The sequence below is a fragment of the Paroedura picta genome, chromosome 7 (assembly GCF_049243985.1).
Source record: "Paroedura picta isolate Pp20150507F chromosome 7, Ppicta_v3.0, whole genome shotgun sequence".
Taxonomy (NCBI): Eukaryota; Metazoa; Chordata; class Lepidosauria; order Squamata; family Gekkonidae; genus Paroedura; species Paroedura picta.
In genome coordinates this window covers 49,707,191-49,732,856 of record NC_135375.1, presented here as the reverse complement: position 1 = coordinate 49,732,856, position 25,666 = coordinate 49,707,191, and the positions used below count along the sequence as shown (strand labels likewise).

Genomic DNA, 25,666 nt, shown 5'->3' with positions numbered 1-25,666 from the left:
TTGAAAAGATCTCTGGTCCTCCCGATTCTATTGTTTTCTTCTATTTGTTTGCACTGTTCATTTAAGAAGGCATTCTTATCTCTTCTAGCTTTTCTCTGGAATTCTGCATTCAGTTGGGTGTATCTTTCTCTTTCTCCCTTGCCTTTCACTTCCCTTCTCTCCTTAGCTATTTGTAAAGCTTCCTCAGACAGCCATTTTGATTTCTTGCATTTCTTTTTCTTTGGGATGGTTTTAGTTGCTACCTCTTGTACAATGTTGCGAACCTCCGTCCATAGTTCTTCAGGCATTCTGTCTATCAGATCTAATTCCTTAAATCTATTTGTCACCTCCACTGTGTATTCGTCGGGAATATGATTTAGTTCATACCTGAGTGGCCTAGTGCTTTTCCCTACTTTCTTCAATTTAAGCCTAAATTTTGCAACAAGAAGCTCATGATCTGAACCACAATCAGCTCCTGGTCTTGTTTTTATTGACTGGATAGAACTTTTCCATCTTTGGCTGCAGAGCACATAGTCAATCTGATTTCTGTGTTGACCGTCTGGTGATGTCCATGTGTAGAGTCGTCTCTTGGGTTGCTGGAAAAGAGTGTTTGCTATGACCATTGTATTCTCTTGACAAAATTCTACCAGCCTGTGCCCTGCTTCATTTTGTATTCCAAGGCCAAACTTGCCTGTTATCCCGGTTATCTTTTGGCTTCCTACTTTAGCATTCCAATCCCCCATGATGATAAGCACATCATTTTTGGGCGTTGCTTCTAGAAGGTGTTGTAGGGCTTCATAGAACTGCTCAACTTCATCCTCTTCAGCAGCAGTGGTTGGGGCGTAGACCTGGATCACTGTGATGTTGAATGGTTTGCCTTGGATTCGAACTGAGATCATTCTGTCATTTTGGGGATTGTATCCCAAGACTGCTTTTCCTACTCTCTTATTGATTATGAAGGCTACTCCATTTCTTCTGCGAGATTCTTGTCCACAGTAGTATACCTGATGGTCATCTGAATTAAATTCACCCATTCCTGTCCATTTTAGTTCACTGATTCCTAAAATGTCGATGTTCAGTCTTGTCATTTCTTGTTTAACCACGTCCAGCTTGCCTTGATTCATGGATCTGACGTTCCAGGTTCCTATGGAATAAAAATCTTTACAGCATCGGACTGTCTTTTCGCCACCAGTTACTTCCACAACTGAGCGTCCTTTCGGCTTTGGCCCAGCCGCTTCATTCATTCTGGCGCTACTCGTACTAGCCGTCTGCTCATCCCCAGTAGCATATTGGACACCTTCCGACCTGAGGGGCTCATCTTCCAGCGTCATATCGTTATGCCTATTGGAACTGTCCATAGAGTTTTCATGGCAAAGATACTGGAGTGGTTTGCCATTTCCTTCTCCAGTGGATCACCTTTTGTCAGAGCTCTCAGCTATGACCTGTCCGTCTTGGGTGGCCCTGCACGGTATAGCTCATAGCTTCACTGAACTACGCAAGCCCCCTTGCCACAACAAGGCAGCGATCCTTGAAGGGGGTTGAGGAGACTAAATATACATTATTTAAGGAGCCTGAAGCAAGTGTGAATGACAGTCGGTCTTCAAGATGTTCTTCCTTGACACAAGTTCCACTCACAAATGACAATGTGCTCTCCATAAATGGCAATCCAGCAGTCATTTTCTGTATGCGTCTGTACATTAGGAATGCAAATTATCTGTTGAGGAAAGCTAGGTTAGCACTTAGGACAGCCTTTCTCCACTTTTTTACTATTGAGAACCCCCTGAAAAATTCTTCAGATGTCAAGAAACCCCAGAAGTGGCAGATCATGCATAATATGGTTGGAAAGCATAGCTGTGTACCCATCCAACCAGGGCCCCTCCCCTTTCCACCCCCTCCAAGCCCATCATTGGGCATTTTGGCAGGGCGATCAACATGACCATATATGGTCATATCACCCAATAAATATTTAACACATTTTAAAAACATATAAAAATTAATTAACTCCCACCCATTCAGGAAAGCCTCCCAGGGCTGTCAAGAAACCCCAGGGTTTCACAAAACCCTGGTTGAGAAAGCCTGGCTTAGGAGCTTGAATCCACGGTTCTAAAGTCAGCCATTGACAGGAAATTAGCACAGCCATTTCTCCCCTCTCCCTTAATCTGTACTATGGGAGAAACATATTTACCTCTAGAACGGGGGTATTCTAAATTTTACAGACAAAATGCATGTAATGCACTCTGAGAATTTAAGGAGGAAGTGCTGTATGAATACTAAGATGGGAAGAAAACTGTGGATAGTCTTGTGAATGTGTGAAAGCATTTCTGTGTGCTTAAGAATTTTGTCTGGAATCTGATATCCTGCTTCTCAAATGTGGGTTGGGAAATACCTGGAGATTTTGAGGATGGTGCCTGGAAAGGGGGACACTTCAGTTCACTATAATTTATTTTATTTTTCAATTTATATACTACCACTCCCCGAATGGTCTCGTGGCGGTTCACACAATAAAACATTAAAATACAATAAAATCTAATAAAATCCTCCCAAATTACAACAACAAAGGCAGCAGCAGTCACATCCTCTTCACCCAATCCTATCCCACTTGTTCAGCCAGAGGCTGATATAATGTCATAAAGTTAACTCTCTAATGCAGCAGTATTCTCCAGGGGAACTGAATTCTGTCACCTGGAGCCATGTATCAAGCATCCTTAAAGCAGGCCTTAGAGCAAACCTCCTGCAAATAACTCTCAACTTTATAACAAAATTAACAAAACCAGAAGTAAACAGAATAAAATCAAAACATAACAAAAGCCATATCACCACAAATTGAGTTACAGAAGCATCATTTACTAAGTAGCTCAAAGACTTTCCCTTGCTGCTAGATTCTCTTCCTTTCTAATTTCCTGACTTTTCACTGCTTCAGCTCTCTGCATGGCAAAGTTGTTTAGCTCTTATCTTTCTTTATTTTGTTGGCAATTAGGAAAAAGAATCAAAGTAGATACGGGAGGGGCAGAAGGACTAAATATTAAACTGATCACCGAAGCTCCCTCAAAAGCCCCCCCCCCATCTACTCAATGCCACTTCAGCCATGCCCAAATAGGAAAGAGAGGAAGATTTTGACAACATCTCTGAAACAAAAGTAGGAGGAATAACAAAAATTAAAACCAAGAACTTTAATAACTGATAGAAATCTCTCATTTAGGAAAAAGTAAAAATGATATAAAGGAATCCTTTCACCACTCAGCCATACCTGAACAATGGAGGGAGGAGGCAGATCCTTGGTGCTGAAACAGAGAAAGGAAAAGATTATGCAAAGGAAATAAAAGCTAAGAACGGAGTGCAACAGAGCTAAAATAAACAAAATAATCAAAGACAAAACAGATAAAATGAAAACAAATACACAAGCCTTGTAAGGTCCTTATCACATGTTCCAATGTGATAAACCTTAAAATGTCCTTATCACATGGGAACCACGCTGGAAGTCCTGGTGAATAGATAATAAACTGAGGTAATTTTTTATTCACACAAACATCAGATAATTTGTTGCCAACAATTGTTCCTGCTAGTCAACAAGATCTTAGAATCATAGAATCATAGAGTTGGAAGGGGCCATACAGGCCATCTAGTCCAACCCCCTGCTCAACGCAGGATAAGCCCTAAGCATCCTAAAACATCCAAGAAAAGTGTGTATCCAACCTTTGCTTGAAGACTGCCAGTGAGGGGGAGCTCACCACCTCCTTAGGCAGCCTATTCCACTGATGAACTACTCTGACTGTGAAACTTTTTTTCCTGATATCTAGCCTATATCGTTGTACTTGAAGTTTAAACCCATTACTGCGTGTCCTCTCCTCTGCAGCCAACAGAAACAGCATCCTGCCCTCCTCCAAGTGACAACCTTTCAAATACTTAAAGAGGGCTATCAGGTCCCCTCTCAACCTCCTTTTCTCAAGGCTGAACATTCCCAGGTCCCTCAACCTATCTTCATAGGGCTTGGTCCCTTGGCCCCAGATCATCTTCGTCATTCTCCTCTGTACCCTTTCAATTTTATCTACGTCCTTCTTGAAGTGAGGCCTCCAGAACTGCACACAGTACTCCAGGTGTGGTCTGACCAGTGCCGTATACAATGGGACTATGACATCTTGTGATTTTGATGTGATGCCCCTGTTGATACCGCCCAAAATGGCATTTGCCTTTTTTACCACTGCATCACACTGCCTGCTCATGTTTAGTTTGCAATCCACAAGTACCCCAAGTTCTCGTTCACACACAGTGTTACCTAGAAGCATATCCCCCATCTAGTAGGCATGCTTTTCATTTTTCTGACCCAGATGCAGAACTTTACACTTATCTTTATTAAATTGCATCTTGTTCTCATTTGCCCATTTTTCCATTGTGTTCAGATCTCGTTGAACTCTGTCTCTATCTTCCGGAGTATTTGCCAGTCCTCCCAATTTGGTGTCATCTGCAAACTTGATGAGTAGTCCCTCCACCCCCTCATCTAGATCATTAATAAATATGTTAAAAAGTACCGGGCCGAGCACCGAGCCCTGAGGTACCCCGCTACTCACCTCTCTCCAGTCTGATGAAACACCATTGACAACAACTCTTTGAGTGCGGTTCTCTAACCAATTCCCTATCCACCTAACTATCTGAAAATCCAGATTGCAGTCCTTCAACTTATCCATCAGAACATCATGGGGAACCTTGTCAAAAGCTTTACTAAAATCCAAGTAAATGACATCAACCGAATTTCCACGATCCAGCAAACCTGTCACTTGGTCAAAAAAGGAAACCAGGTTGGTCTGGCAAGACCTGTTGGAGACAAATCCATGCTGACTTCCTTGGATCACCAAATTGTCCTCCAGATGTTTGCAGATCACTCCCTTTAATATCTGCTCCATTATCTTCCCCAAAACACAGGTCAGACTCCCTGGACTGTAGTTTCCCGGGTCATCCTTCCTCCCTTTTTTGAAGATCGGAATAACATTTGCTCTCTTCCAGTCCTCCGGGACATCTCTGGTCTTTAAAGAGATCCCGAAGATGATGGACAAGGGTTCTGCAAGTTCTCCGGAAAGTTCTTTGAGCACTCTCGGGTGCATTTCATTCGGCCCAGGGGATTTGAACTCATCCAGTGCAGCTAAATGCCTCTCGACAACCTCTCTATCCATGTTAACCTGCCACCCAGACACTATCCTTTGGCTACAGCCATCTCTAGATGTGTCTAAACCCTTTGACCTGTGGGAAAAAACAGGTGTAAAATAGGCACTAAGCCTTTCTGCTTTCTCTGCATCTTCCGTTAGAGTTTGTCCATCCGCACCCAACAGTGGGCCTATTGCCTCCTTTACTTTACGTTTGCTCCTCATGTAACTGAAAAATCTTTTCTTGTTACAATGGGCTTCCCTGGCAAATCTTAGCTCACTCTCAGCTTTCTGATGATTGATCTACAGTGCCTAGTAACCTGTAGATACTCTTCTTTAGAGCTCTGTCCTTCCCTCCATTTCCTGAACATTTTCCTTTTCTTTCTTAGTTCCTCTTGAAGTTCTCTGTTCATCCAAATAGGCTTCTTAGCGCTCCTGCAGTGTTTTCATCTTTCTAGGATAGTCATTGATTGAGCATGCAATAGCTCTTGTTTGAGTAGCGCCCACCCTTCACATGCTCCCTTCCCTTCCAGCATTCTCGTCCATGGTATGACACTCATCATGTCTCTGAGTTTATTAAAGTTTGCCCTACGAAAATCCAACATCCGCATCTGGCTACAAGCTTCCTTGGCTCCCCATCTCAAAAGGAATTCTATGAGGACATGGTCACTTCCCCCTAGGGTCCCCACCTCCTTCACCTCATCCACCAACTCTTGCCTGTTGGTCAGTATTAAGTCCAGTATGGCTGAACCTCTTGTGGGCTCATCTACCATTTGATAAATGAAATTGTCAGCCAGGCAGGTCAGAAAGTTGCATGATTGAGGACGCTTCACAGAGTTTGTTTCCCAGCACACACCCATGATGACAAGGTCCTGCCGCTTGGATATTTTCTAAAGCTGCTCACAAAGTGCAGCATCTACATCCTCTCGTTGGTCAGGCAGTCGGTAGCAGACACCAACCACCACACTGTTTGTTTTCCCCTCGCTTATTTTCACCCAGATGCTTTCCACTGTAGATATGCTCTCCTTCACTAGAATTTCCTGACAGGTAAGCCCTTTCCTCACATACAGTGCCACTCCTCTACCTCTTCGATCTATTCTGTTTTTTCTGACCAGTTCATGAACAGTTTTCTGAACAGTTTTTTCTGAACAGTCTTTGAAGAGAGGCCTTCCTTTCAATTTCTGCTTGAACACTCAGTGATATGCTTCTGAGTTTCACCAATGCATATAGTTTAGAACAGTGATCCCAACCTTTTTATCACCAGGGACCAGTCAATGCTTGACAATTTTACTGAGGCCCGAGTGGGGGGTAGTGTTTTGCCAAGGGACATTGCTGCCACCTGAGCCCCTGCTCTGCTTGCTTTCCTGATGGTGCCCTTACTTCCCGCCAACCACTGGGGACCACTGCCAGCTGCGCAGAGCCACGCAGAGGGACCCCAGCCATGGCGGCCGCCAGAGAACACTGAAGGTGAGCCGGTGGCAGAGTGGCTGGGTAGCCCCTGAGGCAGCAGCTGGGGAGGAGGACGAGGAGGAGCCACGGACCGGTACCAGTCCCCGGACCAGGGGTTGGGGACAGCTGGTTTAGAAGACAGGAACATACAACCAAATTCCCTAAATACTTCTTTACACAAACCAGTAATCATTTCTGGAAGCTATTTCCCTTTTTTTGGCTTAAATGAAGGATCTCCTTGATTTACTCATTAGTCTTTTCCTTAGTTCACAGTCAGTGCTTAACTTTATCTTCTTTAGTCATCTCCCAATTGTCATTCCTTAACTGACCCTTTCAACAGAATTTCATTTGAACAACCTAATCAGAGTCCAGTAGCACCTTTAAGACCAACAAAGATTTATTCAAGGCGTGTGCTTTCGAGTGCAAGCACCCTTCGTCACGCCTTGAATAAATCTTTGTTGGTCTTAAAGGTGCTACTGGACTCTGATTTTATTGTGCTACTTCAGACCAACACAGCTACTCATTTGAATCTAATTTGAACAACCTGCTACTCAAGGTTTCTCAGACACAATTAGACATTAACACTTGATGGTTCATCATAGAGGCATTTTAGGAAGTCCAACAGAACCAATGGCAATCCACAGAAACCCAGCAGGACAAATCTAAACAAGGTGAGGGCTAGAAGGTGAGGACTAGAATGTACAGCAAAAATGGGATTTTTCATATTCAGATAAATTCGATCAAGCCCCTCCCCCCCAGCATTCATTGTTTTCAAATATTGGTATGGTAGCTGAATCTAGTCCTCCCCCTCAGTTTCTGAGACTGCAATTCGAAGTCTCTTAGAATCCAAGATGAATTTGTTTACTTCAGAGTGCCATTTATGAATTATCACGTCTTTAATTGGCAGAGGTAATATTTGGAATAAAATAATCTGAAGCAAAGGGGGTATAACCACTTGTGCTAGCATTTTGTAATATACCAAAGAGAGCTCGTCCAGCCCTGGCACCTTTTATAATTTCATCGCTACAATGGCATCTTTTAGTTCCTGGGTTGAGACTCTTTGATTCAGAATTTTACAATGTTCCTCTGAAAACCTGTTTATCAGAATGTCCTTTAAATAAGTGTAATCATTATCCTCAGTTTGCTTCTCTTCTGCTTGGTAAATATTTTTAAAAAATTGACAAGACAGTTCTGAATTTCTGATTCAGTTGCATATTCTTCCCTGTCATGCTTCAGTCTGGGGAAGGCCTGTTTTTGGAAGTTTTTCTGCAATTTATAAGCCAGCCACTTTCCAGGCTTGTCCGCACATTCAAAATTCCTTTGTTTTTTTCTGATTTCTTCTGGTGGAAAAGGGTAGGGGATATACTGTATAGCTCAATGGCTCATTAAGTAGATTTGGGCAGGGAGGCCAACAGGTCTGATGTTATTCCAAGGCCTCAATTGTAGGCCTAGTGGAACAGCTCTGCCTTGCAGGCTTTGTGGAATGGTTTAAGGCAACAGTCCCCAACCCCCGGGCTACGGATAGGTACCGGTCTATGGATCAGTTGATACCGGGCTGCAGATCCTCCTTGTTCTCCTCCCCTGCTGCTGCCACACGGGCAGCACTGCCACTCTGCCACTGGCTCACCTTTGGTGCTCTCTAGTGGCTGTCATAGCTGGGGCTCCCCCTTGGCGTGGCACTGTGCAGCTGCTGCTGGCAGCGCCCCCCCAGCGGGCGGCAGGAAGTCAGGGATGCCGTCGGGAAAGTATGTGGAGCAGGGGCTCATGTGGCGGTGGTAATGTCCCTCGGCAAGAGACTACCCCCCCAGGCCTCAGTAAAATTGTCAAGTGTTGACCGGTCCCCGGTGATAAAAAGGTTGGGGACCACTGGTTTAAGATCCCAAAAGGCCCTGCCTTCTGAGTATTCCTTTTAAAAAAGGATTTATTGAACCTGCTAGAAAATGTACTACATTTATATTCAGTATTGCCAACAATTAAGAATGCCTCCCCCCCCCCCCAAAAAAAAACCCTTAGTGTTTTGGGAGTACGGACTGGTGTTAATATGCAGAAAACCATAGGGATTTTGTTCTGTGGAATATTAAATTGGAACAAAATTTCATATGATGCTTTTCAATTATTCTCAAGAGAGAAAGAGCAATTTGCATGATGCATTTCTAGGACTAATTTTGTTCTTTTTTAAACAAAAATACTATGCAGATTTGAAAAATGTATTCAATGGAGTGGGGTAAAACATTTTATTCTTAATTTACCTTAAAATGTCTGTCCTGTTTGTGACTTTCAATGTCAAACTGGAGAGAAAAGCAACCAAACTGAATAGATGTTTCTATGTCCCATTTATGTGCTTTATTTATAACATTAGCACTTGTGTTTCCAACAGACTATGTGATCTTTTGAATACCATGGTAAGGCTGTATTCCAAAGGCATTCCCTGCTGCCTTAGCTAAACAGGCCAGTTTACTTATTTTGTATCTCTTCAGAATTATATGAGCCTTGGCTTACATTTTCACCCCAGCAATCAGGAGCTACTGCATCGTAATAGCTAAGAGAGAGAGTGGTCATAGACTAGCTATTTGTCTCAACCTCAAACCATCTACACACACATACACACACAGCTGCATTGTGGGTAGAATGATACAAGGCTGTAGTAAACTTTCCTGAGATAGACATCTGAATTGGCTGTGGGCAGAAAGCAATCAACAATGCAATCCTATGGTTGTCAGTCCCAGGTAGTTTGGAGCATCTCCTCTGTTTCAGGGCTACTGGCTACCAAAAAGGGACAATCTACTCTCCCAGTCTCTATGGACGGTGGACAAATTTAAGAATAGAGTGTCTCCTATGTTTAAAAGCTGGACTGTGCCGCTTCTGTGCAGTGCATTGAGTTGTTTGCTAGCCAGAGGAGATAACTCAGAGTTCTCTTTGTAGAAGCCAAAGGCATCCAGCAGGTCAACTTGCCCACCCCATTCCATTCAGTTTGACTAGTCGGCACTCACTTTTTCTTTGCATGTGGCTGAGTTGGGGTGGGGGGGCAGCGACTTTACTTAGGCACCTGGCTATGCCTGCAGAAGCACAGCTTGAGAACAGCTGCCTCTTGACTCAAACCAACCCCTGGAAATGGAGCTCTTCCACCAGGCTTATGGTTGAGGCCAGGGCGAAGAGAAGATCTATGGGCCCCTCCAAAGATGGAGTTCCCCACCATGGGCCATTGGTGGGGGTCAGACTCTCCCTGATTCTCCAGCAAGACGGGTATGCTGGTTGTCACCGGTTGTTGGGTAGTTTTTAATTGTTGGTTTTAAGGGTAATAGGGGGTTTAGGGGAGTATATTTTATCCTGTAACTTGCCACGAGCCAGCTTTGCCGAGAGGGGTGGGAAATAAAAAATCTAAATCTAAATACAAATACAAAGGTAAAAAGGCTACTTAGCATCCTTGCACAGTTACCACTTCCTGTATTGCCAGTTATTAGCTACAGTGCTGATCTATGTGGGGATGCTGCTGTTTGGCCAAGTCCTGATCAGTCTTCTAGGTACAGCAGGGAAGAAAGCATGGATTTCTAAGGTAATAATAAAATACTTCAATTGAAACATCATTCCTCCTGTGGAAGATTGCTTGAACTGACAAATGTTGTAGAGAACAGTTCTATTAACATGTTCTGTACAACATCTGTTGTTTTTTAAAGGTTAGAAATTTGACAGAAAGCTGACTTGAAACACACACCACCAAGGTACAAAACAGAAGAGGCAGAAATGATAAGAAGCTAATGAGACAGCAATTACTGAACAATTATTTTTGTTTATTGTGATAGCTGACATCAGTGACATCACTACATATATAAAAACCTACTTAGAAAGGAGCTGAACCTGAAAAGTTTGAGTTGCCTAAAGCTTCCACGTAACTTGATTTCTGAGGAATTATGATTTTAAAGAGATAGTTGCTGGTCTAATGCCTAACTAGGGATGCCGGCCTTCTAGTGGGACCTGGGGATCTCTTGGAAGGACAGCTCATCTCCAAACTACAGAGGTTGGTTCCCCTGGAGAAAATTGATGTTTTGATGGGCACTGTACTCCACTGAAGTTCTTGTCCTCTCTAGGCTCCACCCCCAAATCCCCAAGAATTTCCTAATCTGGAGCTGGCAACCCTACTCCCCACCACCAACCACTAATCAGGGGGAACCTGAAACCCCTAAGGCTATTTTATTACATCACAGAACCAAAAGCTGCTTGTTATGGTTTTGGGTAGGGGTGGTGTATGCAAACATATATCATGTACTCTTCCCTCTTCAAGCTGGTAGACGTAGAAAAGCACTAATGAATCCATGAAGGCATAGACACCAATAAGATTTTTCGGGATCTGAGCTTTCATGATTTGGTCCCTAAAGCGCTACTGGACTTGAATCAAGCCCTTTTACTACAGACCAGTACGGGTTCTCTCTGAAGCAGACCTAGACTGTGGTAGAAGCGCACCACAGTGGTATGCACCATCACAGTTATGCAAGTCTACACTGCACAATAAACTGCTGTCAAGAATGTAGCCTAAATCTGGCATAGCAAAAAAGATGTCTTGTGGATGAACAAAAGCCATTAGAATTGAGTAGAACATTTTGGTACTAAAATCCATAAAATTGTTGCTGGAGGACTTGGATGATGAACACCTTTTCTCAGTAGGCTGTGACACCTTCAACAAGGTGTATATAATGGAGAGAATTAAAGAAGGTTTCCTTGATATCTATAATGACAACAAGGTGACTGGTGAGGCAATTGCAGCATAGCTCTGTAATGTGCTACAGGACAATGGTCTCAGTTTGAACAGAATGTTTCTGACAGTGCTGCAGTGAATTTGGGAAACACAAGACAGTGTTTCAACACTTAAGCATCTTAACAAACAATTGATAGATGTAGGCTGAAAATGCCATGTACCTCACAATTGCCTTAAACAGGGAAGATAGCACTGAATTTTACTGTAGAAGTCTTTATCACACAAATATACAATGAGTTCTCATGCTCAGACAAAATTACAGAGATCCTTCTTTGAGTCTGCAGCTATAGAGATCTGATTCAGCATGATCCGACATGGTGGTAGTCCCTTAAGCCTGCTGGTAAATGGATTCTTCAGTGCTGGCCTGTCATGTAGGGAAGAAGATTGTGAAAAAATCATATAGGGTGGAAGCTGAGTCATCTCCTCCTCTCTGTTATATGTACTTCCTATACAATTTGATGATATTGTTCAATCCCAACATTAGCTCCACAAAATCCTGGGAGATCTTTGTGAGAGTCTTGTCAAAGTCCTTAATTTTGGCCCTGATATTATAGACACTGACAGGCTGTTGCTGATTTCTGCATTGAGTCAAAATGCCCAAGAGTGATTTTCTCACAGGAAGAGAGGATTGACCAGAAATGGGTAAAGATGTTTAGCTATATTCCAAACAGTGGTGACAGCCATCTGCTGAAATTGGACTCTTTTGCACTGTCTGTCCCTGTATCCACTGCTTGCTGTAAGAGAATCTTCAGCTTAATGACACAGGTCTGGATGAGCAATAGAGTTGTGAGTGTCCTGCATGGTGGACTAGATGACCCAGGAGGTACCTTCCAACTCTATAATTCTATTTTGGAGCAAGGAAAGAAATTGGCTGAGTGATAGCCTTGTCAAAGTAAAACTCCAGGCGAGACTGAATTTCAGGATGTACTGTGAAGAATTCTGCAAGTTTATAAAGTCAAGGCCAGAGTTGCTGAAAACAGCAAAAAGCCAATATAAATATCGCTTTACTTCCCAGAAGCATAAAACAATATAACCATGACAGTTTCTCTTGTTTTGTTCATTTGATTGTCATGTGCTATTTGCTGGGGGTGTTTTCTAACTGTTAAATGTTTACATTACAATATTTTATCTTAAAGCATTCTGCTACTTTTGCAGTGGAAGGAGGCGATCTTATGGGACGAACTCTCCATAGGATATAATGGGAGGAATGGGGCACCCTCTTTGGAAGCCCATAGAAGTGGACCCCTTGGACCAATCATTATGGAATTTGGTGGGGAGTCAGGGAAGAACCTCCTGGGAGCTACCCTGAAAATTTGAAGGCTCTATCTCAAACCCAACACCCCCCAGACCCCGAGAAAGGTGGAAATGCTGAAATCCCCATTATGGAAAATGGAGAAAGGGGATTGGTTGCCTGGCTTGATTGACAGACCTGTAATGCGCATTGCTCTTTTCTGCCATTTCAAGCAGGCATGCAGACTGCATGGAACACGAGAAAGAGGCAGACAAAAGCAATAGAGGCAGAAGGTCAGGAATGGCTGGAGTATAGCAGTATACAATCAATTTGGAAAATAGATCTTATCATTCTTGAATACATCATGCTTTGGGCCTACCTACTTTCCTATTATGTTTGGATGCTATGTGATTCAGTTTCGGAACTGAACTATTATTTTTTGCTATTTAACTACATTCCTGTACCAGCATGTTTAAACTCTCTCTGCCCACATTTAAACCATTCTGTTGTGCTCCCTGTTGTTGAAGTTGGATATTTATAGGAGAACTAAGGACAGCTAGAAAAGCATTTAAGTGTTATTAAGCATCCATGGCAGTGATGACTACTATTCTAGCCAGTCTTTCCTGTTGCAGCAAAAAAAATAAAATAAAAATAGAGGCTTGTGGTGCCTTTGAGGACTTGATTCCAGCATAAGCTTTTGTGAATACAGTCCACTTTTTCAGATACAATGAGTTAGTTACCTCTGCACAGACTTTTCATGTACAAAGTATGAAAAAGAAGCATCAAAGACAAAAGACCATCAAAGGTAGGAAGCACAGGATGAAATGCCGTCATCTAAAATTTAAATCCAAGATGCCCCAAGATGGCTATGCTGAGAGGAGTGGTTAATTCAATCAATCAATCAAACAACTAACTACTAGCTATGATAAATTAGTTAAGACCAATGATCTCTGGCTTCAAAGATTTATGTTGGAATAAAATGTTATTTCAAAGAGTTACAAAACTCTTGTTGATTTTTGGTAGAAGTTTGAATCTGCCCAAGATGCAAGGCAAAATAGGGATTTTTTTTTAAGTTCCCATACTGCCCTTCTGCAGCCGTTCAAGACTGCCTCTGGATGGAACCACCCAAAGCCAAAGAGATTTTTAAAAACAGTCCTCACATATCACATCAAAGCTATCATATTTTCTCTGCATCAGTTCATCAATGTTGAGTTCATCCAGCGATATTGACAAAAGAACACTTCATTAGATAGGAAGGAACTATTTTTAACTGGGTAAATGTTACTATGCTATAAAAAGTCACATACATATTAATAGGCAAAGTTTTATGGGTTTTATTATAGGGAACTAAATCAAAGACTCATAAAGTATATTTACTGATAAAATAAATGTGCACCTTAGGCCTTTTCCTAGGAAAGAAACTCTATGTAAAGCTAAGGCTACACCAAAAGTATTCATTGCCACAAATAGGGTTGAAGTAAGCAAACTATGGCAGTTATTCATGCTCCCTTCCAGACAAAAAAAACTTCATTGCAGCAGTCACTGCAGAATGCAAGCTTGGGATGAATGGTTGCTACCAGAAGCAGTGTCTTCAGATTGTTGTGCTTCTCTTATACCAAATGAGGGGGATATCCTATCCTACCATTCCACTGAGCAAAGTTTGTTCATTTATTAAAATACATATACTTCATCCTCCAACTTAGGTGACTCTTCCATGGGAGGAATAGCCACTTAACTTGGATGAAGTTTATTTGGAATGACTAGATCTGCCCCATTATTTCTAGCACTGTGCTAAATTTTAATAATATTTGATTTATATGAAATGTGTGTGAGAGAAATAGAGAATGCATGTCTGTATATATGAGAGAAAGGTTTCATTATCCTCCCCATTGACTTTCCATTCTCGATCATGGTTTTCATGTTCAACCACCAGTTGATGGCTACGCTGGCATTCCTTTTTTGTAGACGGAAAGGGGTTTAATCACATTTCAGTCGCTTAGGGATCACATACTGAGTACGATGGCACCACCAATCATTTTTGGGGATGTGATAATGTTGCTGAGGTAAAAATAAATCCCTTCCACTGGGGGAGGGGGGAGAAAGTTGATGGGGAATACATCCCCATTGCCAAAGCAACTGGTCAGTGCACTCTATCTTGCTACACTGCATTTATTTAATTATCCTTACCTGACATGTGAGCTTTAGGTCTTGCCTGCAAAAGCACTTACTCATTACTTATTGGAGCAGAATGTGGATGTCCATGAGCACTAGGATGCACATCCCATTAAAACTGGGAGTGCTGATAAGTCGATCCAATCATCAATAAATCAGGGGCATGTTCATACTGTTCATTATGAGGTCATCTGAGCCTGCAGGAATTCCAGTGTCAATAGTATTAAATGCTATTTATATATCAATCTGAATGTGAATTGCAATATACTTTCTTGTCCACATTCTGCCACAACCACTCCAGCAAATGGGACTGGAGAAATACCACTGGAGTGCCACAGGAACATGGACATATCACCTATAGCAGTGCTAATTTGCTCACATTATTTTGTTCCTGTGGGAAGTCAGTTCTGCTGTGGAACACATTCTGTAGTTTGAACATTTGTGATTATAGTTTTTAAATCTCTGCTGCTTTATTTATACACTAGAAGTTAAGTCCTGCTGTACACTAAATACAGCGGGCGCTAGCAGCCTCTCCCCCCGTCCCCCTCACAGCCGTGTGCCTGGGCTCACCTGTTGGGCTGCTGCTGATAGAGAAGGAGGCATGCACAGAGGAGGAGGAGGAGGAGTTGCGGCAGGGACTGTGGTGGGAAACCCTCAGCAGGCGGCTTTGCAAAAGCTAGAAAAGTTCGATGGGGCGCACAGCCAACCTAGCCCCGGGCTCCCAAGCTGCACACAACATGGCTGGGTGCTTCCTCCCCCCACCCCCCCTGCTCGTCCCCCCACCCATCCCTGTTCCCGGCATGCATTGCACGAGGACGCAATGCATGCTGGGGCTGGTAGTTCAGCCACCGCCGGAGCGCAGCAGGCGCTTGTGGAAAGCTGTGGCGAGCACTGAGAGCGCTGGGAACTTTGGCCAGCCTGGAAGCTCTCCCAGCCGCACCGCCCTTGTGGGCGACTCACTGGCTTCAGGCTGGGCACAGGAGCCGGGCCACTGTGTATCTGATGCAGCAGCAAGGCTCTTCTGGCCGCCCTGAAGCATCTCACAGTCCCGATGGAGGAGCGGCTGGGCACAGTGCACAGGAGAGAAGGTGGGGCAGGAAAGCGGCGGTGGAGTGCGTAAGCAAAGCAGCGGCAAGGAGTTGGGGGAGAGGTGAAGGGTCCAGTGGGCAAGGCACCCCCCCCCCACAAAGGGCTGCATGACAGGGTAGGGCGAGCAGCTACGTACCTGGCTTGTTGGCAGCCAGCCATGAATGGCAGTTGGCAGGCGAAGGTGGGCCAGGTTGGTAGGCGGGCTGACAAGCGGAGGGCCCAATCGGCTGGCGTGCAGCGCCAGTCGATTGGGCCCTCCGCTTGTCAGTCGGGGGGCAAGGCATCAATCGTTGCCCCCTCTATCCCAGACCAAGACCTCCCACACAGCCCTTAGCCTTTTATTTATACCACTCCCATGGAGCGGTGTACAGATTTCATTATGTAGTGGGCCTCCTGGGGTCTCCCCAGGCCTTTTTTTTTTTTTTTTTAATGATAAGGGAACTAGTTCAACATTCTATGCGGTTTTTCCCTAGAGTGATTGGAGTGTTGGCAAGTAATGACTTCTCAAAATAGGTTCTAGAGACAATAAGGGCAGCTTTAGTTCTGAAATATTTTACAGGCACAAGAATCATTCATGAATGCTTGCTGGACAAACATTTCACATTTAACTACCCATTCACTGCTGGAGTTTTCAAGACATTTTAAAGGTTTTAGCATATTTATGGAACTGTGGGGGAAACAGGTACGTTTCAATTAACATTAGGTCTGTCATTCTTTATGAAGAGAACAGAGTCCTCATACTGTCCATAAAATCTCCCTTCTTGTCATTGCCTCTTCCCCCATATTCTTTTAAATCTTTTTGGTAGCGATGGCTGGAAGGGAATAAACCAGGATGGACAGGTAAGGGGCTTTCTCCTGTTGGAAAGTCATAACTACCAAGACAGCTATTACTTTCTTCTCACTTCCATGCCACAGTAAGACCCATAACAGAAGAGGCAAAACCAATCATTATAGGAATGATTGATATAAGAGAAAGAGCACAATGTGCAGAACTGCATAAGGATGGCATGGATTGTACGTCCAAAGCCAGCTCCAGTATGCTGAAAAGCTTATTAGCTTTGTGTATTTGACCACTGTGGTAAATTACAAAGCTGGGCTATTATGAAGCACAACATAAAGATGGATTTATCAATATTCCTTTCAGAAGAAATGGAAGGAGAAAAGTAGAAAGGGGTGGGGAAACTTTGGTATCAAAATATAATTGCACATTTATACAAGCAGACTTTCTGATGGAGCTCCATGTAGAAGTCCTCACCCCTGCAGAAGCTCATCTCACCAGACTCTTGAAGGAGAAGCTCCGGTAAATTGTGCCCATGTTTTAACAAATATTCTCAATATAACTATGTTTTGCTCCACAACACACAAGCAGCTCAATTTTAGCTTGCCTGTGGCTTTCCAGGCCTTAATGGTTTTTTGCATCAGTACTCCATAGTAATTTCTCCAAAATGCAGGTTTAACTGCTATGGTGAGCAGCTTAGCCTGGGCAAATTAAATTAAGCCCCTGGCATATGATTTAAACTTTGTTTCAGCTAATTGAGCATCTAATGGGTGAGGATGAATATGAGCTATATTGAGCTATGCTAAGAAATGTTGTTTTTCAAAACCTTTTAGATTAACAGCCATTCCAATGAATTAACAGAAGCATTTATGCAGCCACATGTGCAAGCAAATTTAATATGAATGAGGAAACCCTGCAGAAGACTCCGTCATTTAGGGAGTGTGCTGAAAGAGAGCCTGTGCTGCCCATTGTGTCTTTTATGCTCACATTACTAATTAAGAACTTATTAGTACAGTGGCCATGGGCATCCTTTCCAGGAAACGCTACTGGTCTTACTTTGCTCATTCCCATGGGTTGATCCTTATGATACAGCAGACTTCTGTTACTCATGCTGCCTGACTCTAACCTTGTCAGTGAAGTCAGATGGTCCGAGGCAGTTCTTAAGTGCCATTCATTCAGGTGCAGCGATTGTACAGACAGCTTTGCGAGCCCTAACTTAGACCACTGATAGCTTAGGGGCAGTAGGGAGATTTATGGTTCTGGGTCCCAAGGCCTTTGTGTGTCTGTGGCTGAAATCGGGATAGCCAAAGGGTTTCAAAAGGCACTTTGTAGGCATTGTTCAGTGGATGGCACTCATACATGTGCTAGAATGATATGCTATGCTTGTCTCTTGTAAGGTAGCATGGCCTTGGTACATAAAGTTAGGAAAACCCCAATTGTCAAAGCTCTTGACTTCAAAAGCATGCTATCCATTATGTGCTCCAGTCCTTTTCAATGTTGCTACTTATATCATATTAACAAGCAAAGGGAATTATTACATAGTTGAAGCAGCTTGGAAAAGATTATCCATGCACACATCCACATTTAAAATAAAGAGTCTGTTTAAAGTGGTGGTTGGGACAAAAAAAAATATTTCTAAGAGCTCACATGTGATGCAATTTTCCTATACTTAAACTAGCTCTGGATAGTACAAGTGTCTAAAATGCCTAAATGGTTTCTTTGGACCATGTTGCACAAGCTCTAGGATCAGGCATACTGCTTTCTCCACTCAAGGTAATGACCAGCTTTGCTAGGGTGAGATTCAAATGGAACTTGATGCCTTCTGCACATGAGTACTGCAGGGACAAGAAAAACAAACCCTGTGTTGCTGTGGATTTTTAAAAAAATCTTTGGAACTCTACAATTTAAAATAACCAGATTTGTACAAAGCCACAAAAGTTTGTTTGTTTGGTTCCTCAGCAATACTGAATTTTGATTTCCTTCCCAATCTTCCATTTTTCTTCTTGGTTTTGTTCATCTCAGTGTGCTGAAAATAAAACACCCCTCACTGAGCACATTGTTCTCCTTCAGCAAACAGCCTATGCCATAAGGTTTACCTTTACTTGATTACCTTATGGTATAAACATTCTTACTTTTATATGGAATTTTAAGTCATTAGCGTTCAAAGCCAAGAGCAGACCACAGATCCAACAGTAAATCTGTCTCTGATACTAAAATAAATAAAATAAAAACTGCAATAGAATTTCTAAGTCATGTTATATTTTAATATATAACAAGCTATACATCCAGAGTATGGAAAACATGGTTATTATGATACTAGATTGTACTAGATTTCCTTCTTATGCAATTTGTGACTGAATAAGTGGCACTGAGAGGGATTGGAGATTTTTAGACATGCACAGACTTTTTTTTTTGGGGGGGGAGAGGTATGAAGGAACATCCAATTATATGAGTTGCAATGTGGCACAGCCCAGATATGGATTTACACCAGTGAAAACAAAACCACAGAAACATACATATCTTTTACTAACTTTGTTGTGTTACCATAGAGAAATGTCTAGTCTACATTTCTTGACCAGAGTGACAGTTTTACCTCAGAGAATCAAGGCCCCCACAGCCTTCCTGGGATCTGCTAAAAGTGCAAGATAGAGAAGACTATGTTCTACATATTGTGACAATCCAGTCCAAATCTCCTGATGTCCTTACCCAGCAGTTTCATGTAGCCATTTAAAAGCAGCTGTCCTGTACTACTTTTTAAACCTTCCAGGTAGGACCAGAACAAAAAAAAACATGTCCCAGTCCCAACCCTGAAATGAGGTGCACAACTGATGACATTCAAAGTCACAGAGAGGTTTGAAAGAACCAACAGAGTCACACACTTTCAAATCAGCTCCTAGCACAGGTCAGGGCAACCAAGATAGTTTCAGTCCCAAAACCAAGCCCAAATCCAAAGTGGAGAGGGTTCAAAAGACACATTTGCTTTTACAGAACATTTTACAGTAGAAAATGGAATGCTCGTTTCTTGACCATCCAAGCAAGGCATTTTGTATTCAGAGAAGAGTTTCTATTGTAAGACATATATCACTCAACATGGTTTATCATGTTTGCTGTGAATCTTTCATTAGCCTTTTCTGTTTTAAAAAATGGAGTAGGAAGAACAACCTAAGCATCATACACTGAAGCAGGACCAGGAGAAGAAATGCCGAGCGGGAGACCAGAGCCATCGTCATGGCAACTGTAATGAGATATGAGTGGCTCTGTCCCTTCTGTGCTGGTGGGTGGGTGGAAAATCCTTCAACTAGGACTGTGCAGAAATTTATTTAAATATTTGTATTTTATAAAAGGCTTAAGGATCTTAAGGTTTTGAGCCCCAGAAAAAGAATCTGTGAACACACAAGAATAGCCAAAAATTAATTCTGTGGGAAATTCTCAAAGAATATTGTTAGCACACTGGCAGGACTATGGAAGTGTGTTTATTCAGAAGCCCAACGTACACTCTGGTGTACACACTTTGAATTGCAACTGGGTTTTATGTTCGAAAACTATGCATTGCAACACTCCTGGGGAGCATCTCTTTTGATTTCCCATGAACATTCATTCTTTCATTCCACAGTCACTCCAGGGCTGAAATTTCCTCATCAGTTCTTTTCATCTTGAAATAAGCTGGTGGGGGCTACAAGATGCAGAAGATCCCAGGATCAATCCCTGGAATTGTTGGTTAAAAGGTTCAGCCAGGAGGACGTCTAGATTGGTGTTTACCCTGGAAAGACCCTAGCTCAGAGAGATGCTGCCAGTCTCACTGGACAATACTGAGCTTCATGAACTAATAGCCAAGACAGCTTAATGTATACAAAAGGTACTACTCTCTTGCTCACTTTTCCCACCCTTTTCACTTTTTTGCTATGCTAATGAAAATGATCCATCTTCACCATTCTCTTTTGGTCACACCGATCAGAGGGCAATCACACCTTTTGTCTAAATTCTACCTCAGCCTATGTGATTTCTCACCGCACACCTGGTTAGGATAAGGGTATAAAAACCTTTCACTTGGGCAACCATATTGCTTCTCTGATGACCTTGGATCCTGCCGGAAGCCAAACTCAAATGCCAGCTCATTCACATTGATCTTCTCCTTCTTCCTGTGCTCCCTATCTCTAGATTGTTAATTATACATCCTTGCTGCTCCCTCATCTTGAAACTTAGCCATTCCCCAACTTTACGAGCATTTCAGGTAACACCGGTTCAATTTTAAGAGTTATCAAGTGAACAAATTACATCCCAAATTCACAATGAGACAACCAAAGTTATTGATGGAACGGAGGAATAATTCACAAAAGACATTTCAGGATCCACTATCAACTACTTAATCACTGCTGGAGGAGATGGTTTCTTCATGAACATTAGAGTCCTGACGGAACACCGAAACCATGACCCTAATGGCTGACTCAGATGACTGATATGTTGCCCCAGCTGTTCACCATGTTTGACTCTCAATTTCCAGGCTTTGTTAAATCTGCAGTCATAGAATTTTACTTTGATAAAGCAAGGACCACTTTTGGAATTAAGTGAAGACAGAACTTTGGAACTGACCCTGCAAATGGAAGGGAATTCAGTATGGCTAATATCATCACCTGAAATTCCTAAGGAGATACTAGAGAGGGATGGAGAAAATGTTTTCAGGCCCATCTTTCATTTACCTGAAAGACTGCAATCTTCAAGATGCTATAGAGGTCCAACTTCATAGTAATAGCCTCAGCAGTAGATGAAAAAAACAGAACAATGATGTCATAAGCACATGAGAAAAGAGGGATTTATGTATGTGTTTCCATTATATTCACTTCCCCGCCAAATTTTAAACTGCACTTTCAAAAAGACCATTTAAGTTATCACAGGGATTCTTGTTTCTTTAGATATTGACCAAGTAATTGATGCAGTTAGAGGACCAACATTGAAATTCATTTTTTAGGAGGAAAATCCCTTCTGCCTCTGATTAACAGCTGACAGAACTTCTCAGTGCTACCTTTTGCTGCAGAGTAGTTCAAGACTTAATACATTCTTTGCCTTTTTATACAGGTTTGAAACCTAAATGTATAATCCCAACAGATTCTTCAATAGTTTGGAGAAAAAACTGCCTCCCCCCCCCCCCTCAATGGAATGTTAACAGATGATATTCTTCAGATGTTCATTGCCTGAAATTAAAGGATCATGACAAATTTTCTCCAGGTTGTTGGCAATTCCACTGACAGAATAGAGTATGCTGAAGTTGATTCTAGCAATCCCTTGTAGCCATATGAACTTTAAAAAATGTGTTTCCCTCCCACCACCTATCTGATGGGCCTAATTTGTAAGCATTTAAGTGCCAGATACATTGACTGGATATATTATAGAATCTGACTCAATACAGGAAGTCACAGTCCTCAGCTTGCAAGACTTAAGGCTGTTACTGACAGGACATTTTGGAGGTCATTCATTCACAGGGTCACCATAAGTCTGAAGTAACTTGATGTAGCTTAATATACACGATACCCTAATGGAATCAAAGCTGATCCTATACTTTGTTTTTCTCCGGCTTCCTTCCTGCTGTTCTTATTGTCTTAATATGGCAAGTTGCATAGTAGAAATATGCTCAATTTTTTAAAAACTACTTAGCTTCAAGACTACACTCTTTAAATGTAGTAAAGAGAATATTAATCACTGAAGCAAAGAACATGCACACCAGAGACGATGCTTGAAATTTCAACAATAACTTAAAACTGAGCTGTCAATCCATGTCACTTGATCAAAATATAGATGTTTACTGGAAAGCTATTTACCCACTTTTTATCTTCAGAGGCAATGAACATATTAGTAAACCTAGCAGCTCCCCACCTGATCAATTCATCAACATTCACTTATAAGAAGCTTCTTTTAAAAAAAGTCAATTTTATTTTGAGGTAACATGTTTTTGTATCTAAAATTGTGATCAAGGTAACATGACACAGATGTACCATCACAGGATTTTATTAGCAAACTTATTACATTTCTCCCCCCAAAAGATATAAAATCTGCCCAGAAGAAAATATGAAAACCTTTCAATCAAATCAGCTGGTATTAGGAGACAGCATGAGCAAACGAAACAAAATGTAAGTCTTTAGCATGGTGGAATTCCTTCACAAGAAAACTTTGCTAGGAAGAGTAAAACAGAATCCTTTAAACAATTTAGTGTACAAACAGAAAACCCCCGTAGAGGAAACTATTTTAAACAATCATTTAAAAAATAATGACAAGTTAATAAAACATGTAGAGGCATTTTGAAAAGGCACCACCAAAATTCTGAGAAGGAATACAAATATTGGAAAAGTATTCCCAGGGAACATAAGAAATAAAACAGGAAAATCATTAAATCATTATGGGGGGGGGGGGAATTTGACAGTAATTTCTTTCCTGTGAAAATTTGGCTCAAGTTTGCACCAGGTAACTTTATCTCAAAACGAACTTCTGAAAAATTAAGTTCAAATTATTATTATGAAATAAAGCAGAAATCTGCTGGTTAAAAATCATTTAGGCTTGATTGTACAGCTGGTGAATTTTTTAAAAAAGAAAATATAAATTCCAGTCTAAAACTTGTTCAAGTCCCATTAAATCCATGTGTAACCACATTTAGGGCTGGATTGTAGATCCAACCATATGACACAGAGCCTTTGGAAGCATATTCTACAAGCCAACATTACAGTTATTGCATCAATTTTTATTCCTCGGAATAGGATTTAAAATACTTTTTTTTGCAGAGATAAGAAGTTTCTGATGTGTCTTTATCAGAGTCCATAAAACTAACAAAAAAGTAATTACAGGAACTTTCTTCTGAAAGCTCAAGATTCAAACTAAAGGAAAATATTCAAAAACTGTACATTTATTGCATAAAACCATCCATTTACAGTTTTGTATACTCCCCAACCATTCTCCAGCAATTCGTATGAAAATATGCTAATGCTAAAACTGAAGCAGGGAAACCTTAGAATTTAAGTGATAAAGAACATTAGCATGTTACCATCTTTAAGTCTGGAAGCATGCCTTAAAAGATCTAACAATATAAAAAGGTAAAAATCATTTCCCCATTTATTAAATATTCAATAATCTAAAAGAAATTACTCTTGTTTGCATAAACTAAAGCAAAATAGAGGTCAGGTTAAGAAGTACAAGAAGCATACTGAAATGCAACTGTGTAGACTTTAATTGTAAACAATGGTTTTATTCAAGGATGTGGAATCTGCAAACCCACATGGCTCAAGAACTCAATATAAAATATTTGATGTGAAAATAAACATTTTTGAAGAAGCTATTACCTCATCAACAAATATTGGCAACATAAGGATGTGTTGAGGTCACAATGGACTTAAAAAAATATAGGCACGTGATTCTCAATGCACTGTTTGCTACAATACACACTGCATACCTTTTAAGAAACTCTGTGCCTTGCATGCCATCAAATCTGTGTCTGTTGCAACTGATAGCAGCCGAGTTTTATAGTACTATTTACTCCTCCATTGTTCTGCTTTATGACATTAGTTCTCTACATTCAAATAGTCAGAGTATTCAGAACACCATCAAGATAAATTTGGTGCTGGAGAGAAGAATGTGGCCAACATTGTCAAATAAAAGTTACATGGTTTAATGTATTAAAAACCACAACCACCCCATCCAAAAAGAACATACTGCATGAACACCAAGGAGTAACAAGACATATACAAAAATAAGGCACATTTATTTTGATATGGTAATCTTGAAGTAGAAAACACATTTCAGAGAGTGTTGGTATCCAAATGTTCCGTAAAAAATCTTGTATTCATGAAATTATAGACTTGGCTTTCCTTACTCTATATAATGGAGTAATTGCACATATCCCAATGTGTCAAGTAACAAAAGGAAAAGTTGTTTAATATTTTCCACAGAAAGATTAATCTAAAATTTCAGAAAATAAATTCTGCACTTCAAGATGCTAGGACAACAAGATTAAATATAATTACACGCAAATCAAAGGCTTTTGAACTTCACTCTACCCCTAGAGTGGGATAAATTCAGACTCTATCTGGAACACACTGAAGTTTCTGCATTTATAGAAGTCTTTACAAGTATTTGGACAACAGCTTTGTCAAAGCAGTTTTAGGTTTAATTCCAATATGTATCTGGGATTTCAACACTCTATATTTAGACCTATGAATAACAAAACAGTTAAAAACAGATTCCCCTTCCCTTTCAAACACAAATTCATAAAATCAGAAGCCAAAAAATTAATGTTTAACCTGAGATTCATTTTGTTGATAGCATCATGTTTTTTCCCCACTCATTGCATTTTTATACTGAAGTTGGTGTTTTTATTAGAGAGAGAAGAGTTTCTTGCATCATGGCTTTTTACGGTGTTTGACCACAAATTCTAGAATGCATGTATTGTCACAGTATCTAGAAGCTGGAATAAAAATGTGCTTCTTATTGCACACTGATCTTTGAGAAGACAAAAAGCTGCAGATTACTTTTTAGCTTCTGAGTTCTAAAGCCAGGTTTCATCTCAGCTGAATTCTGTACGTGTTTATTTCCATTGAACTCATACTGATTTCACTCATGTTTCTGGCCTCTGGAGGGAAATGCATCAAAGATAAAGATGTAGGTATAAGATTTTCCACATGGAACTTGAAGAGTTTGTGCACTTTCAGCTGAAAATTACAAATGAAAAGATTATTACTTTCACATGCAACCCACTTTAAATTTCACTCTTAAATAAGATTCTTCAAAAGCAGAACTCTGCTCCGTTTTATTTAGAACTAGAGGCAAAGCCCGTTGTCTCCAAGAATACAATGGGCGCTAGAGCATGGCAGTGGGAAGAGGAAGGGGAGGAGTTGTCCCGTCTGTAAAGGCATGGGGTTGTCATGTGTGTTGTGTGGGAGGTTGTGGTGGCATGGTGGCAAATGAGGGCATGGGTGTGGAGATATGGGTGTCAAGAACCTGTGGTGTGGAATGTTTGTTGATTGTGGGAGAGGACTGGCCTTTGGGAATTGTGGCATAGTGGTTACAGATGAGCTTTCCAGAGCCATGTCCTCAGATATGTGAAG

At 41.3% G+C, this 25,666-nt stretch overlaps 1 protein-coding gene across 1 annotated transcript in view; it reads right to left on the bottom strand.

Annotated features, from left to right (window-relative positions):
• Positions 1–22,567: 22,567 nt before the first annotated feature.
• MAN2A1 (mannosidase alpha class 2A member 1) overlaps positions 22,568–25,666 on the bottom strand; it is an 82,493-nt gene continuing 79,394 nt past the window's right edge. Inside the window, exon 22 of the mRNA XM_077347755.1 lies at positions 22,568–25,270. Within this exon, the coding sequence (XP_077203870.1) occupies positions 25,121–25,270 (150 nt within the window). The 3' untranslated portion in view covers positions 22,568–25,120. The remainder of the gene's footprint in view (positions 25,271–25,666) is intronic.